Here is a 16,969-nt window from a genome sequence, read left to right as displayed (position 1 = left end):
ATAAGATATCATCTCATCCCAGTTAAAATGAGTTTTATACAAATGACAAGCAATAACAAATGCTGGCGAGGATGTGGAGAAAAGGGAATCACTGTACACTGTTGGTTGGAACATAGCACAGCCACTATGGAGAACAGTTTAGAGGCTCCTCGAAAAACTAAAAATAGAGCTACCATACTATCTAGCAATCCCACTGCTATGTACAGACAGAAAAGAAAGGAAATCAGTACATAAAAGAGATAGCTGCACTCCTATATTTACTGTAGCACTGTCCACAAAAGTCAAGATTTAGAAGCAACCCAAGTGTCCATCAACAAATGAATGAATAAAGAAAATGTGGTACATATACACAATGGAGTACTAGTCAGTTATAAAAAACAATGAGATCCTGTCATTTGCACCAACATGGATGGAACTGGAAGTCATTAAGTTAAATGGCCAGGCACAGAAAGACAAGCTCTGCATGTTCTCACTTATCTGTGACAACAAAAAATTAAAACAATTGAACTCATGGAGCTAGAGAGTAGAGGCTGGTTTCCAGAGGCTGGGAAGAGTAGTGGTGACTGCGGGAAATGAAGATGATTAATGGGTACACAGTAACAGTTAGAAAGAATGAATACAACCTAGTATTTGCTAGCAAAACAGAGTGATATAGTAAAAAATAATTTAATTGTACATTTTAAAATAGCTAAAAGAGTATAATTGAACTGTTTATAACACAAAGGATAAATGCTTGCAGTGATAAATACTCCATTTACCCTGATATGATTACAATGCACTGCATGCTAGTATCAAAATCTCATGCAACCCATAAATATATATATACCTACTATGCACCTACAAAAGCTAAAAATTAAATAAAAATAATAAATTAAAATTAAAAAGGAGCAAAGAACAAGGACAATAAATGAAAAATAATGACCTCAGTAAATATTAATACAATTGTATTAATGCTTACTTTAAGCATAAATGGTCTAAATACACTAATTAAAAGACTCTCAAACTGGATAATAAACAGCATCCAATTATATGTCATCTACAAGACAGATGAATACATTTTTTGTCAGTAAGCATAGATATACTGTGCTAGCATTAATCAAAAAAAGTTGGAGTATGTATCATAATTCCAGACAATGGAGAATTTACATCAAAGAAAATTGTCAGGGATTAAGGGGGTGTGGGCATTACATAATAATAAAGAGATTATTTCTCCAATAAGATATAGCAATCATTAATATGTATTATTTAACAATAGAGTGTCAAAATCTGTAAGGCGAAGTCTGCTATAACTGCAAATAGACAAATTTTGTATTGTTTTTGGAGACTTCAACACTCCTCTCTAGTAATCGACAGATCCATCAGGAATAACATCAGTAAGAACATAGTTGAACTGAACAGCACCATCAATCAACTGGATATAATTGACATTTATAGAATATTTTATCCAACTACAGCAGAGTACACACATTTTTCTTGAGTTCACATAAAATATTCAAGATAGGCCATATTTCTGGGCCATGAAACACACCTTAACAAATCTAAAAGAATAGAAATCATACAACATATGCTCCCAGGACACAATGGAATTAAACTAAAATTAATAACAAAATAGAGAACCCGAAAATATATGGAGATTAAACAAGACACTCTTAAATAACACATGGATCAAGAAAATCTCAAGAGAAATGCAAAAATATTTAGAACTACATGAAAATAATGCAAATTATCAAAATTTGTGGAACAAAGAGAAAGGGCTTGAGGAAACTGAATGCATCTAATAGTAAAGAAGAGAAATCTCAAATGAGTAACCTAAGTTTCCACGTTAGGAAACTAGAAAAAGAAGAGCAATTAAATCTAAAGTAAGCAGAAGAAAAGAAATAATAAAATCAGAATCAAAATCAATGAAATTAGAAAAAAAATCAATAGAAAAAAATCAACAAAACCAAAAGTTGGTTTTTTGAAAGCACTGATAAAATTAATAAACCTCTAGCCAGGTTAGGAAAAAAAGAGAGAGGACACAAATTATTAATACTGGAAACATAAGAAGGGTAATAATAATCCCATAGTTATTAAAAGGAAAAATGGATATTATGAACAACTCTATGTCCCTAAATTTGATAACCTAGATGAAATGAGCCAATTCCTTGAAAGACAAAATCTAGCAAAACCCACAAAGAGAAATCAATGATATGAATAGTCCTAAATCTGTTAAAGAAATTAAACCCGTATTTAGTAACTTTCCAAATCAGAAAGCCAGAGTTCCAGAGGGTTCACTACCAAACATTCAAGAAAAAATTATACCAATTCTCAACAATTTCTTTCAGAAAATGAAAACATTTTCAAAAATACTTTCCAATTCATTCGATGAGGGCAGCATTACCCTAACACCACAACAAAGACATTACAAGTAAGGACAATAAAGATCAACATTTCTCATAAACATACATGAAATAATCCTCAATAAAATACTAGCAAGTCAAATCCAACACTATATAAAAGGAATTTACGTTGCAACTAAGTGGGATTTATTCCACATATACAAAGCTGGTTCAACATTTGAAAATCAGTTAATGTAATCCATAACATAAATAGGCTAATGAACAAAATCATATAATCATATCAGTAGATGCAGAAAAAGTATTTAACAAAATCTAATGCTTATTTATAAGGAAAATTCTCAGAAAACTAAGAATGAAGGGGAACTTCCTTGACTTGATCAAAAACACCTACAAAAAAAACCTATAGTTAACAAAACACTTAACAGAGCATAGATTTCTTTCACAGTACAAAAAAAGAGCATCCTCTCTCATCACTCCTGTACAACATTGCAGTGGAAGTCTTGGCTAATGAAGACAAGAAAATAAAATAAACAAAACATACTCAAATTGGAAAGAAAGCTATATATATATATAAATATATATATTTATATATTTAAAATATATATATATATATATATATATATTTTTTTTTTTTTTTTGCAGATGACATGCTTATTCATGTAGGTAATCCCAAAAAGTCAACAACTACAGTAATGAAAATTTCGGAATAATAAGTGAGTATAACAAAGTTGTAGGATACAAGGTTAATATAAAAAGTTAACTGCTTTCTTGTTATACCAGTAATACGCAATTGGAATATGAAATTAAAAACACAATACCATTTATGTTAGCATCAAAAAAGTTAAATGAATATAAATCTGACACAAAATGTACAAGTTATATATTTTTGAAAACCCTCCAAAACCCTGACAAAATAAACAAGATTTAAATAAATGGAGAGATAACCTATGTACCAGAATAGGATGACTCAGTATTATCAAGATAATTAGTTCTTCCCAAATTGATCTTACATTATATGCAATCCCAGTCAAAATCTTGGAAAGTTATTTTGTGGATATCAAAAAGTAGTTCCAAAGTTTATATGAAAAAGCAAAAGATTCAGAGAAGCCAACACATAAGAAGAAAAAATTAGGAAGACTGACACCTCTCTGCTTTACGATTTACTATAAAACTACATTACTTATAACACTGTGTTACTAACAAATAATAGATAGTAAAATGGAATAAAAATTGAAGGCATAGACTCATACCAACATAGTCAACCGATCTTTGTCAAAAAAGCATAGGAAACTCAATAGAGAAAAGATATTCTTTACAATAAATGGTGCTGGAACAACTGAACATATAATAACCTTTTTAAAAAAGAATGCAGACATAGGCCCTATACCTTTCATCAAAAAACCTCAAAATGAATCACAGACCTAAATATAATAAACAAAATTATGCAACTCATAGAAGAAAGTATAAGAGAAAAGCTTAGTTGACTTTGGGTTTAGTGATATTTTTAAACAACACCAAAAAAATGATCCTTAAAAAAATATTGAGAAGTTGGACTTCATTAAAATTAAAAATATTTTCTCTGTGAACAATACTGTCAAGAAAATGAAAACACAAATCATAGACTGTCAAAAATATTTGCAAAACACATGTCTGATAAAGGACTGGTATCCAAAATATGCAAATAACTTTTAAAATTCAACAATAAGAGAACGTTTGCTCAAAAAAAAAACCCTCAATTAAAAAATACACAAAACATCTGAATAGATACCTTATCAAAGAATACATACAGATGGCAAGCAAGTGTATGAAAAGATGTTCAGCATCACATGTCATTAAGGAATTGCAATTTAAAACAACGAGATACCATTACACACCTATTCGAATGGCAAAACTCCAAAATGCTGACAACAACTGCTGGTGATATGACACAACAGAACTTCCACTAATTGCTGGTGGCAATGAAAAGTGGCACAACCATTCTGGAAGACAGCTAGGTAGTTTCTTACAAAACTAAACATACTCTTGCTATATCATACAGTAATTGCACTACTTTATATTAACCCAAGTGATTTGAAAATCTGTGTTCACACACACAAAAAAATACACACATAAACTTTTACAGAAGCTTTACTCAAAATTGCCAAAACTTGATAGCATCCAAGATGTACTTCAATAGGTGAATGAACAAACTATAGTACCACAAAATGGAATATTATTCAGTGATAAAAAGAAATAAGCTACCAAGTCACAAATGGACATGGAGCAAACAAACGCATATTGCAAAGTGAAATAAGTCAACGAGAAAAAGCTACATATATAATTCTAACTGTACAACATTTTTTAAAAAGGCAAAACTAAGGAGACAGTCAGTAAAATGATCAGTAGTTGCCAGGGGTTCTCAGGGAGAGAGGGAAGGATCAGTAAATAGAGCACAAGGGATACTTAGGGGAGTAAAACTATTCTGTATAGTACTGTAATGGTGGATCCATGTCATTATTCATTTGTCAAACCTATAGAATGTACAATACAAAGGGTGAATCCCAATGTAAACTATAGTTTTTAATAGTAATGTATCAATATTAGATCATCAATTATAACAAATGTACCTGCTGCACACTGAATTGTGTTCCTCCAAAATTCAAATGTTGAAACTCTAACCTGCATTTTGAACATGGGAACTTTCTAATGTAATCACGTCATTACAGTGGAGCCCTTGTGATGGGATTAGTGCCCTTATAATAAGAGACACAGAGTGCTCTCCTTTTTCTCTCTCTCCAACCATGTGAGGACACAGCAAGAAGATGGCTATCTTTAAGTCAATAAGACAACCTTCATCAAGAACTAAATGAAGACACACCTTGAATTTGGACTTTCCAGCCTCCAGAACTGTGGAAATAAATTTCTCATTTAAATTCCCAAATTATGGTATTTATTTTTATAACAGTTAGTCTTAGTCAATTCAGCTGCTATAACAAAGTACCAGAGGCTGGATGGCTTAAAAAACAACCGAAATCTATTTCTCATAGTTCTAGAGGCTGGAAGTCTGAGACCAGGGCACCAGCATAGTCACATTCTGGTGGGGTCTCTCTTCTGCCTTGCAGACTGCTGACTTCACATTGTACCCTCAAATAGCAGAAAGAGAGTGAGAGGAAGCTCTCATGGCACACTAATCCCTTCTATGAGAACTGCATCATCACGACATAATTAACTCCCAAAGGCCCCATGCCTCCTAAAAACATCACACTCAAGGTTAGAATTTCAATACATAAATGTGTGGAGGGGAACACAATTTGAACTGTGTTATGCACTCAATGTTTGTGTATGTAACTATAAAATGCTTGTTTACAAAACTATCACACAAATGCAAGATGTTAATAACAGGTAAAAACTATATATTGGAGACAGTGAGGGAGTATACAGGAACTCTCAGTACTTTCATTTTTTTTGAAAATGTAAAAATTGATCTGAAAATAGTCTATTAAAAAAGAAAAACATTGCAAAGATGTGCAAACAAAATGAAAAGATTCTATGTAATGCTCACTTCAGCAATACAGTATGGAGTATTAAGAAAACAATGTATTTGCACAATCCCACACACATTCAAACAAATTGCATGAATCATTTGCTTAATCTGGGCTTCAAAGAAGTAGGCAATAAAAAGCTGCAAATCATTCTTCAATGGACTTGCCAATTTCATATGGCATAAATCAGAATGAAGCATTAAGGATAAAATACACTCATTTGGGAAGTCAAATGGACAAAAAAAAATCATCACATTTGTTCATAAACAACAGTGGTAGTCTTCGGGGTATCTCCGGGCTGGCTGTAGATCCCAAGAAGGCAGCAACTGATGAGAATGATTAATTCTAAAGACAAGCATTATGTTGTTTGGTAATTTAAGTACTATTGAAAGGTACCTTAATTTGAAAGAAACTTAGTAATACACCAGTGCTTCATTTAAGAGTCCCTGGGGGGAAATTAAGCAAATATTACTTTCAATATATTTCTAGGAGTTTATGTCATGATGTTTTAGACTACAATTTAAAATAAAACAAGCATAAATTTGCAACCTAAGCTATTGCTTTTAATAGTTTATGTCTTCCACAGTAGGTCATTCTAATTACAGCTTGCACAGGTTAACATCTTTATCAAAATAATGTCAAAGAAAGCACTCTTGGAACAACTTTTTGGTATTATTGCTAGTATAAAAAATGTACAACACAGATGTCAAAGAATGTTGATAATAGTGAAAACAAAAGTAAACAAAAACAAAATTTTAAAGCACAAATGTTTTGAAAAACAAAAATATTTACATAATTCATATCCCAAATTTGAAACTGAACTTGATTTTTTATCATTATGAGAAGCCTCTCAGTCTTCTATTACTGTAATAATGGCAGATCTATTTTCATACCGGTTACTGTCTTGATAAAATGTAGAAATACGTGACTTACCCTATACATATAATTGCACTACTAATCACACAAGAATGCTAGAATACAGCTTGATCTAAACTATACAATTTTGAAAACTTCCCAGTGAAATTAAAAATTTCTTACACGAAACTTCTAAAAACCCAAATTATAAAGCTGATTGCCATTTTCCCTAAGAAGCTTTATAAAATTGTATAAAATAAAATATTTTAGGTGAATCAAATACAAGCATCAAAGGTCTCCTACCTTAACATAGCATTTTGTCCATCACTTCTTGTACACCAAACCTGCCGGGTTTGATAACCTATCTCTATTGCCCAAGACTTCGAATGATGATGTGCTTTGTAACTTTGATGTTTAAAGGCGACTCGCTCATTTGAATCAGAGTTAAAATCCAGAACAGTTCTTCCACTTGGATTAATTTCTTTAAGATGAGGCAGTCTGCATTTACTCCATGGTCCAACCTTAAGGCTAAATGTATATTCCTCTTTCCCAAGAGGACAGGAAGTGGGAGCTTCACAGGCTCTTGACTCAGTCAAATTTGGGCACTGCAAACCACCAAAGAGAGGAGGAGCTATGACCGCGCGAGTTCTATGCTGCAATTTCTTCCCACATCCCTCGCTACAGTTGGACCATGGTAGGAACTCAGATACCACACAATCCCGGGGACAAGGAATGAGACAAGCTTGTTCTGTAGGAGGCTGAGGGGCAAAGTGTTCACATATTTCATTTGCAACCATAGTTCGGTTCAACTTCTGAATGCAGCGCACCGTCCGGTGCTGCAGTCCATGCTGAGCTGTCACACACTCTGCAGTCCGAGGCTTGACTTCGCTGTGAGCGTAAGGAACGAGGACACAGTGGTGCCAGTCAGAAACCTCCCACTGAAAGAGGTCACTGTGCCAGTCACAGACTCGGAAACAACTTCTTTCCTTTGGAGGCCTGTTGCTCTCACCACAGTTAGAGAGGTGACTTGTCCACCCTTCAACATGAAAACACCACACTGCCCGACTCTGGACTCCTCCGGGACCACAGTCTCCTGTACACCTTCCCCAGGGACCTACAGGCAGAAAACCAAGGATGTTAATTACTCAGAGATTACATTCAGCAATTCACAGAGAAGTAGAAGTCAATTAACACACTTTCCAACACAACCAGTATAAAATTATGAATTTTGGTGGAACAGAGACAATATAATTTAGTGGTGAAGAATGTGGACACTCTTGTTGAAATAAGCATTCCATCAGTAACGTAAACTTGGATGAATTATTTCAACTTTCTAAGCCTTAGAAAGTTCCTCACCTATATAAGGTAGAAGATAATAAAAGCACTGACTTGTAGAAATGTTCTGAAGATAAATGATATAATGTGTCAAGCAGACAATACAAATTTAACAAATGATTTGTACCATTATAACTACTATGTTCCAAAGCCTATACATCTAACTCAATATTAATACTTTCCACTGAGGTGGTGTTTCAGCTAAAAGAAAAGCCCTAAAGCCAGGATTTTAATAAAGTAGAATTTTTCATATTTCCAGTCCTTCAGCTCATACTCTAAGAAGCTCAGAAAAGAGATATGTTTAACATTGCAAGTTGCCAAAGTATCCTATTTTCATTTTCAAAATAATCGCCCTCAGTTTTGGTTAGTACTTGCAGAGTGAACTGCATGAAAATAACAATGGGGTGCAGGGGAAAGATGAGGTAGTAAGAGAAGCAGCAGCACTGAATTGTCTGTGGAAATTCTGCCCCTAGAATCCTTGAAGTATACCCATTTTGATTTCTGATAGGTACTGACTCCAGGTAAAGTTTCCAACATTAGCTTGTAACGTGCCAGATCTTGTAATTAACTAATTCATTTGTGTAGGAAAGAGTCCAAGAAATGGACATATGAGGGAGCTGCCCATTCATGTTTATCATATTTTTTGCATCTGATCTACAGACATACCAGCAGGCCTTATCCAGAAAGTTGATCATATCTCTTTTCACAAGGACAGTAAGTAATCACATTTTGTGTCAACAGCAATGAAAAAAAGTTTCCTCCCTTTCATTTGTTTAAATGTGTAATCTGAACCTGTTGGTGGGAGTGTAAATTAGTTCAAACCATTGTGAAAGACAGTGTGGTGATTCCTCAAGGATCTAGAACCAGAAATACCATTCAACCCAGCAATCCCATTACTGGGTATATACCCAAAGGATTATAAATCATTCTACTATAAAGACACATGCACACGTATGTTTATTGCAGCACTATTTACAATAGCAAAGACTTAGAACCCACCCAAATGCCCATCAATTATAGGCTGGATAAAGAAAATGTGGCACATACACACCATGGAATATTATGCAGCCATAAAAAAGAATGAGTTCATGTCCTTCGCAGGGACATGGATGAAGCTGGAAACCATCATCCTTCAGCAAACAAACACAGGAATAGAAAATCAAACACCACATGTTCTCACTCATAAGTGGGAGTTGAACAACGAGAACACATGGACACAGGGAGGGGAATATCACACACCAGGGACTGTTGGGGTGTGGGGGGCAAGGGTGGGGAGAGCATTAAGACAAATGCCTAATGCATGCAGGGCTTAAAACCTAGATGACAGGTTGATAGGTGCAGCAAACCACCATGGCACATGTATACCTATGTAACAAACTTGCATGTTCAGCACATGTATCCCATAACTTAAAATTTTTTTTAAAAAAAAGTTTTATCAGCTTAACTAGGTAAGTTCGTCCCTGTATCAGGATTGTGATGATCATAAGGCATTTCAGACCCTAAGAGGCATATTAATATACACAAGCTCTCTCTCGTTCCCTGAATCTGACCAGCTGCCCCAAATGATGTTTAATTACTCCATGAAAAATATTTTCATTAGCATCCACTACATTTGTACAAATAGTAGACATGTACGTAGTCACATGCATTTAGGAAGAAACATATACATCCCCAGAGAAGCAAGTTATCTGCATTTGGGGCCACACACTAAAATGAGGATCTGTCACTGTAGTAGGACAAAAGGGTGTGCTTCTAATGCACCTGGTCATCTTAGTTCTCCCTCACATCCCTGTTCTAGCCATATACACCTGGCATTCTTGGCAATAGTGTGTTAGGTTACAGTGTCAATGTCTTCCGCCACTTCATGAGAGAAAACATAGAAAACATACTAGAGACTTCTCTTGCTGAAACAGGACAGGTTTCACTGGAGCAGGTCAGCTTTCATTACCAAAATGCCCCTGAGTTTGCCCACTACCTTCCTCCAGCCTGTTATCCCAGCACAGACTGCTCACAGTATAGAGAACATGCATTGAAAATGGTGATCTTAGCACAGGCTGACTTAATCAGCCACCGGCAATTCTGGTGATGTGTTCTTAGATTACTCACAATTTTTTACTTTGCAAATTGAGATGTTTCTTGTTACTTGAAAGTGACTGGGAGGCTTTCTCTGTCCTAATGTTCTAGAGAAGTTTCAGTTTAAGTATTCTCTTCATTGTCTATCATGTCAGACTATTCATAAAAATTTTTATTGTTGCCCCCAAATTCCCAAAGTTACTCAATAAGGGAATATTTCAAAATATATACAAACACGGCAAACTTTAAAATCTAAAGTTAGTCTTGAATGATATAAAACAGTTATTGGATAAAGTTAAAGGAATTTGTTTTTGTTTTTGTACAGCACTGTGGATTTTTAAATAATGACTGTCAGTTCATCTCTGTTTGTTTAGGTGTTAAGCACACACAATTTTCCACTCAGGATTTTTTTTGCATGGATTAATGAAAGTAAGATCAGAAAACTTGAGCTATTTCTGATCAATCTTCAAAAGTTAATATTACACTTAATTCATTTAGAATATCTTGCCAAATGACTCGTCTTTACTTTCAGAGTATTTGACTATGACATTCTCTTATTATTTTTTTATTGTAAGTTTTCCACTTTTAAAATAAGCTAACACTTTTTTGGTTATTTGCAATTATTACTATTTTAAACTTTAGAAATTATTATTCTTCCCTTAGATTTCATCTCCTCTTTCTTTACAGAATTTTACCAAATAATTGCTTAGCCTTTTGGCTAAGATCAAATGCAGAATTTTATCAAACAGCAAAATTTTTTCTACATCATTGGAGAACAAAGTATAACTATTAAGTAATTAAAATTGCTATCATTGAAGATGTTTCTTAGCTTAGCCAGGATCTCCTATGTGGATACGAGTTAATCCAATATTAACTCATATCCAATATTAACTCTAAAAATTAACCAAAGGAATATTAAGCTATATTAATTTTGGATATGAGTTAATTCAATATTATGTTATATATGTCAATATTCCTTTGAGTATGCGTAGAACAGGTAATAAAGGCAGTATGTAAACAATTACTCCCCACTCCTTGGCCTGGAAATTTAGGATAGTGGCTCTTGTAAAGTGAGACACATGCATGTTAATAAGCCTTGGCCAGGACATTTAGAAAGGCAGAGTCAAGGCCGGGCGCGCTGGCTCAAGCCTGTAATCCCAGAACTTTGGGAGGCCGAGACGGGCGGATCACGAGGTCAGGAGATCGAGACCATCCTGGCTAACACGGTGAAACCCGGTCTCTACTAAAAAAATACAAAAAACTAGCCGGGCGAGGTGGCGGTGGGCGCCTGTAGTCCCAGATACTCGGGAGGCTGAGGCAGGAGAATGGCGGGAACCCGGGAGGCGGAGCTTGCAGTGAGCTGAGATCCGGCCACTGCACTCCAGCCCGGGCGACAGAGCGAGACTCCGTCTCAAAAAAAAAAAAAAAAAAAAAAAAAAAAAGGCAGAGTCCAGCTAGAATAGTTCCTCCGTATATTAAAGCAAACTTTGAGGACAGCCAAAAAAACGTCTAAATAACAAGCAAGTGCAAACTGAATTGTGTACATGTGGAATAAATGAAAATCAAATTACGAACAAGACATATGAGATGAAGACAAGACCTTTCCGCAATTGACCTATAGCTATTTGCATTTCTCAGGCATGGAGAGGAAATGTGCTCCATGATTTATTCCGTTGTATTTGGCTATGAACTTTCAATACATACATAAGTGAAAATCACACAGCCCTGAGTGGTTTTGCCATTTCAAAAAAACATGCATATTGAAGTAAAATGTGACTGGCAGTTTGAGAAATCTTACATCTCTTGTCCAAGTTCACAAATAGAAGAAGTAATTAAAAATGTAAGCAGTTGCATGAAGAAGAATATTACCTTTAAATTTACCACATACAAAATAACCCTGCTTTTATTACAAAATATTTACGTATTACATGTTAACAGTATTCACAAATAATCTAAAGAAATACATAAGATACCATGTTTTTAAATATCAAGAATTTTATATGCCTAGTGAACAAAAACAGACACCAAGTAATAAAAATAAAACAAAATTTAGAACAATTTGAATATTAAAAGTTTGACTACTGATGTAATGTAGCTCTAAACTATTAATAAAACTCATGCTGGTTGCTTTATCAGAAAATATTTCAATAATGTAATGGGACAGTAGTTCTGTATCTGTTTACCTGGACAAACATTATGTAAAGAGTCATGTATCTGCAACTTACCACCCTTTTGTGAGAGGAATATAGTTGCTGTTGAATAATCTAAGTATTTTAAGCCACATCACACATTAACACATTAACATTTTGGCCTAGAAGTGAATTCTTTGGACTTGGAAGGGTAGCATTGATGAAATCTCAGATCACTTTCAAATTTAAGGCTCTGTGATTTCTCTTTTTTTCTGCCTGTGTTTTTGCAGGAAATGCAAATATGTGAATGCTGTAATGTCATATTCCTCTAGAATCAGAAAAGTGTTGGCAAATTTTATCATCTTAAATAAGTTACCCTTAACTGGATGAGTTTAGAAGCATGCTTCATTCAACCTAAATCATCACATTTAAGAAAGCATGTTGGATGCCTGAATTTTAGGTGTGGTGTTCAATAAAATGCCTGAAACAAACGAAAAAGGAGGTTCTAGAGGACAGAGAAAATAAACACTCTCCATAGCTCTTGCACAGTACTGGCCACGATTTGAAATGGCAACCCTAATTTTTTTTTTTTTTTTTTTTTTTTTTTTTTTTTTTTTTTTTTTTTTTGAGACAGAGTCTCGCTCTGCCACCCAGGCTGGAGTGCAGTGGCCGGATCTCAGCTCACTGCAAGCTCCGCCTCCCGGGTTCACGCCATTCTCCTGCCTCAGCCTCCCAAGTAGCTGGGACTACAGGCGCCCGCCACCTCGCCCGGCTAGTTTTTTGTATTTTTTAGTAGAGACGGGGTTTCACCGTGTCAGCCAGGATGGTCTCGATCTCCTGACCTCGTGATCTGCCCGTCTCGGCCTCCCAAAGTGCTGGGATTACAGGCTTGAGCCACCGCACCCGGCCGGCAACCCTAATTTAATACTATGCATGCAATAGGAAGAGATGTTTGCTTTATTTTTCATTTTTCCCTGTCAAAGCTTTTATTATCCTGATGTTGCTTTATTTTTAACTTGGGCAAGGGGTGTGGGGAGATGACATGAATAATGATGCAGAGTTTTAGCAACTTAAGCAAACTATTTGTGAATAATTACTAAATCAAAGCACTCATAAACCTCAGAATTACAAAATCGGATTTAAAACAACTTGACTTACCTATAAGATGCTTCACTTCCAATAAGTGAATGTAGTGACTTTTACTTCTCAAAAAGCTACTGCATCAACTACAGAATAATTAAAATAATATCTATCTTATATAGCGGACATTTATCTAAGAAAGTTCACTTTCTAAAATACGTCTAAGATCTCAAGCAATGGGAAAAAGTGGCAACTGAACATTCATTCATTATAACAGCAATTATTCATTCTCTACTACTTGACAAGTAGTGTATTAGATTCTGGGAATACAAAAATAAATAAGGCATTAGATATCTGTTAATGCTGTACACTAAGTGTAATGCCAATTTACTCCTGAAGCGGATGTTTGGTCCTTCCTTTAGGCCTATTTACACTTACTTTATACACAGTATTAACAATCTCAATGCTTTTGTTTCCCAGATCTCACTAGATCTATAGCAGCAAGCCTGAAGTTGAGAGTCAGCCCTGGAGGCAGGCTCACTGATGGAAACAGGAAGGGATGAGAGTTTCCAAGTCTATATTTCTAAATCAATCATGATCATCAATAACTTCCACTAGCAGAGGATGCACAAAGCCACTCAATACTTTCTAGACTAGCAACGAAAACCTGCTCATCAGATATATCCATTACTGAGTCACGCATCAGATAATACTAAAATATATGTGTATATATATATATATATATATACACACACACATACACACACACAAACATACGAGAATTTAAATGAGAGGAAACTTAAGCTCTATTGCATTTCATTAAAAAAAATCCATTGCACTTTTCGCAACAACAACAAAAAATTCAGTTATACCAAAATCATAAAAAAAAAAAAATCATGGTACATTCATGGCCTGAATATGTATGCTAAAGTATTCCCATAAATCTCATTAGAAAAATTCAACAGCAAAAGTTGAAAGCTAACATATACAACTTCATTTTCACACAAATATTTACTTGCAAAGGCAGTTCATGATTCCATAGCAGACTACCTCAGAGCATTTGGATGGAATATTTATACCTCAAGTAAGCCTAAGCTTTGTTGCTAATGTTCCCAGCTCTTTCCGTATGATTCTGTTTTTGTTTGGCACTAATAGCACATTTCATCTTTGTGGACAGATGCCTCTGACTGAAAAGCAAAATGCCTCTGTTACTTACTTTTGATTACAAATTATTAGTCGCCAGTGTCTAGAACATCCATTAGAAGTAGCTCTACAGCAAAGCAGATTAGACATGTATTTGAACCACTCATCAGCTAATGCAAACATCACGGAGACAGAAAACCACCTTTTAAAAATTGTTTATCAATATTTCTGGTTTGAATGCTACTTTCTAAAAATTCTAAAGCCTAAAAAAGACTCTCAAACTTCATATATTTCACAGCAATCTGACACAAGTAGGTCTTTTAGGATCACTAAAACCTGCCTCCTGCTAACCTCCTAGAATGTAGGAGTGGCAAGGGAATCTTACAGCCCAGAGTTTTTGCAGGAAAAAGTAAAGCCTAGACAAATTCAGTGACTTGCCCAAGGTCACACAATCATTTGGAGCAAAAATGGGGCTGGCAATTTTATTTACACACACCCCATCCAGTGATTTGTAACACTGTATCATACTGGTTTCTATCAGAACAGTTCTAAGACTGGAAGGGAAGAATAAGGGCTCCATAAACGTTGCAATCTAAGGGGTGGGTGAGGGAAGAGAGGCCAAAAACCAGAATAAACAAGTGGAAATTACATTATAAACCTGTATAACACAAACAACAAATTGCTTGTTAATGCTGAGATTTTTCACCCTCCTAGACTGTCACCTGGAGCAGACAGCTGCTCCCAGGGTCCCTTCACTATTTGTTACGTGAAATGAGATCCTTCTTGCCTTTGTTTGCTTAAGAACACCAGCCTCATCATCGCTGGCCATCAGAGAAATGCAAATCGAAACCACAATGAGATACCATCTCACACCAGTTAGAATGGCAATCATTAAAAAGTCAGGGAACAACAGGTGCTGGAGAGGATGTGGAGATATAGGAACACTTTTACACTGTTGGTGGGATTGTAAACTAGTTCAACCATTATGGAAAACAGTATGGCAATTCCTCAAGGATCTAGAACTAGAAGTACCATATGACCCAGCCATCCCATTACTGGGTATATACCCAAAGGATTATAAATCATGCTGCTATAAAGACACATGCACACGTATGTTTATTGCGGCACTGTTAACAATAGCAAAGACTTGGAATCAACCCAAATGTCCATCAGTGACAGACTGGATTAAGAAAATGTGGCACATATACACCATGGAATACTATGCAGCCATAAAAAAGGATGAGTTTGAGTCCTTTGTAGGGACATGGATGCAGCTGGAAACCATCATTCTCAGCAAACTATCGCAAGAACAGAAAACCAAACACCGCATGTTCTCACTCATAGGTGGGAACTGAACAATGAGATCACTTGGACTCGGGAAGGGGAACATCACACACCGGGGCCTATCATGGGGAGGGGGGAAGAGGGAGGGGGGAGGGATTGCACTGGGAGTTATACCTGATATAAATGACGAGTTGATGGGTGCTGACAAGTTGATGGCTGCAGCACACCAACATGGCACAAGTATACATATGTAACAAACCTGCATGTTATGCACATGTACCCTAGAACTTAAAGTATAATAATAATTAAAAAAAAAAAAAAAAAAAAACACCAGCCAACCTACTGCTCAAGTACATCCAGCAAGATTCAGGGGTTTAGCACAGGAACGAACCCTTAGACACCAATCAGAAATGATGTGTCCCTAGAATAACAATTACAATAATAGTAACAGGCAATGTTTATTATTTTTGTTTTTGTTTTTTTGAACACGTACCATCATCTTCCCAATACTATATGTACCTTACTGACATTGTTCTGCTTTGCAATTGAGGACACCAATGCATGAGATCAAAGAATCTGCACAACGTAAACAGCTCAGGTGCCCTCTCCAGTTCTATCTTATTCTAAACCTTTTTCACAACAATTGCAATTTAATTTATTTTTAGCAATGATATCCCTTGAGCAAATGGGGCTTGCAAAGCCAATGGGTAAAACGTATTTAGAAGGGAGTCTATTTTGAGTGCAGCCGGTATGAGGGGCCGAAGGCCCTACCACCCGTCTTCTGCCAAAAGCCCCTGCCTCCGTCTTGTCCAGTTCAATGGCCTGGTTTGAGCGATGGCCTCGAAACTCTTGGGGCTCTGCTACCTGTCAAAAGATATTTATGAGGTGTTTTCATCCCATAAATATGGCTTCACTCAACTTTGACTTTACTTACAATAAATGCTTCAACTAAGCCCTTTGGATTCCCTGGAGAGGTGGAAGAAAATCATTTACTTGGCTGTTTTGCATCAGTTAAGTGGAAATGGCAATAAAGAGTAAGTCAGAAACACAGACCAGCTGAATCCCACACAACGTTCTCCTGAAGGACTTTCTCCTTGAGCTTAGAGACAGCCCAGGCATTGACTTCACTCAAGAGGACCAGATATCTGTTTGCTTTATACTACACAGAAAGCAAACTAGAAGATGTGCTCAGGAGGCTGAAAACTTTAAG

The 16,969-nt window shown here is 35.7% G+C and overlaps 1 protein-coding gene across 1 annotated transcript in view; it reads right to left on the bottom strand.

Moving 5' to 3' along the window:
• THSD7B (thrombospondin type 1 domain containing 7B) overlaps positions 1 to 16,969 on the bottom strand; it is a 788,242-nt gene that overhangs the window by 609,217 nt on the left and 162,056 nt on the right. Inside the window, exon 2 of the mRNA XM_077956542.1 lies at positions 7,019 to 7,829. Coding sequence (XP_077812668.1) covers positions 7,019 to 7,829 — 811 coding nt within the window. The remainder of the gene's footprint in view (positions 1 to 7,018; positions 7,830 to 16,969) is intronic.

This window comes from Macaca mulatta, chromosome 12, assembly GCF_049350105.2.
Source record: "Macaca mulatta isolate MMU2019108-1 chromosome 12, T2T-MMU8v2.0, whole genome shotgun sequence".
In the NCBI taxonomy this organism is placed as follows: domain Eukaryota; kingdom Metazoa; phylum Chordata; class Mammalia; order Primates; family Cercopithecidae; genus Macaca; species Macaca mulatta.
Note: the sequence above shows the minus strand (reverse complement) of the source record. Positions and strands in the feature narration are given on the sequence as shown.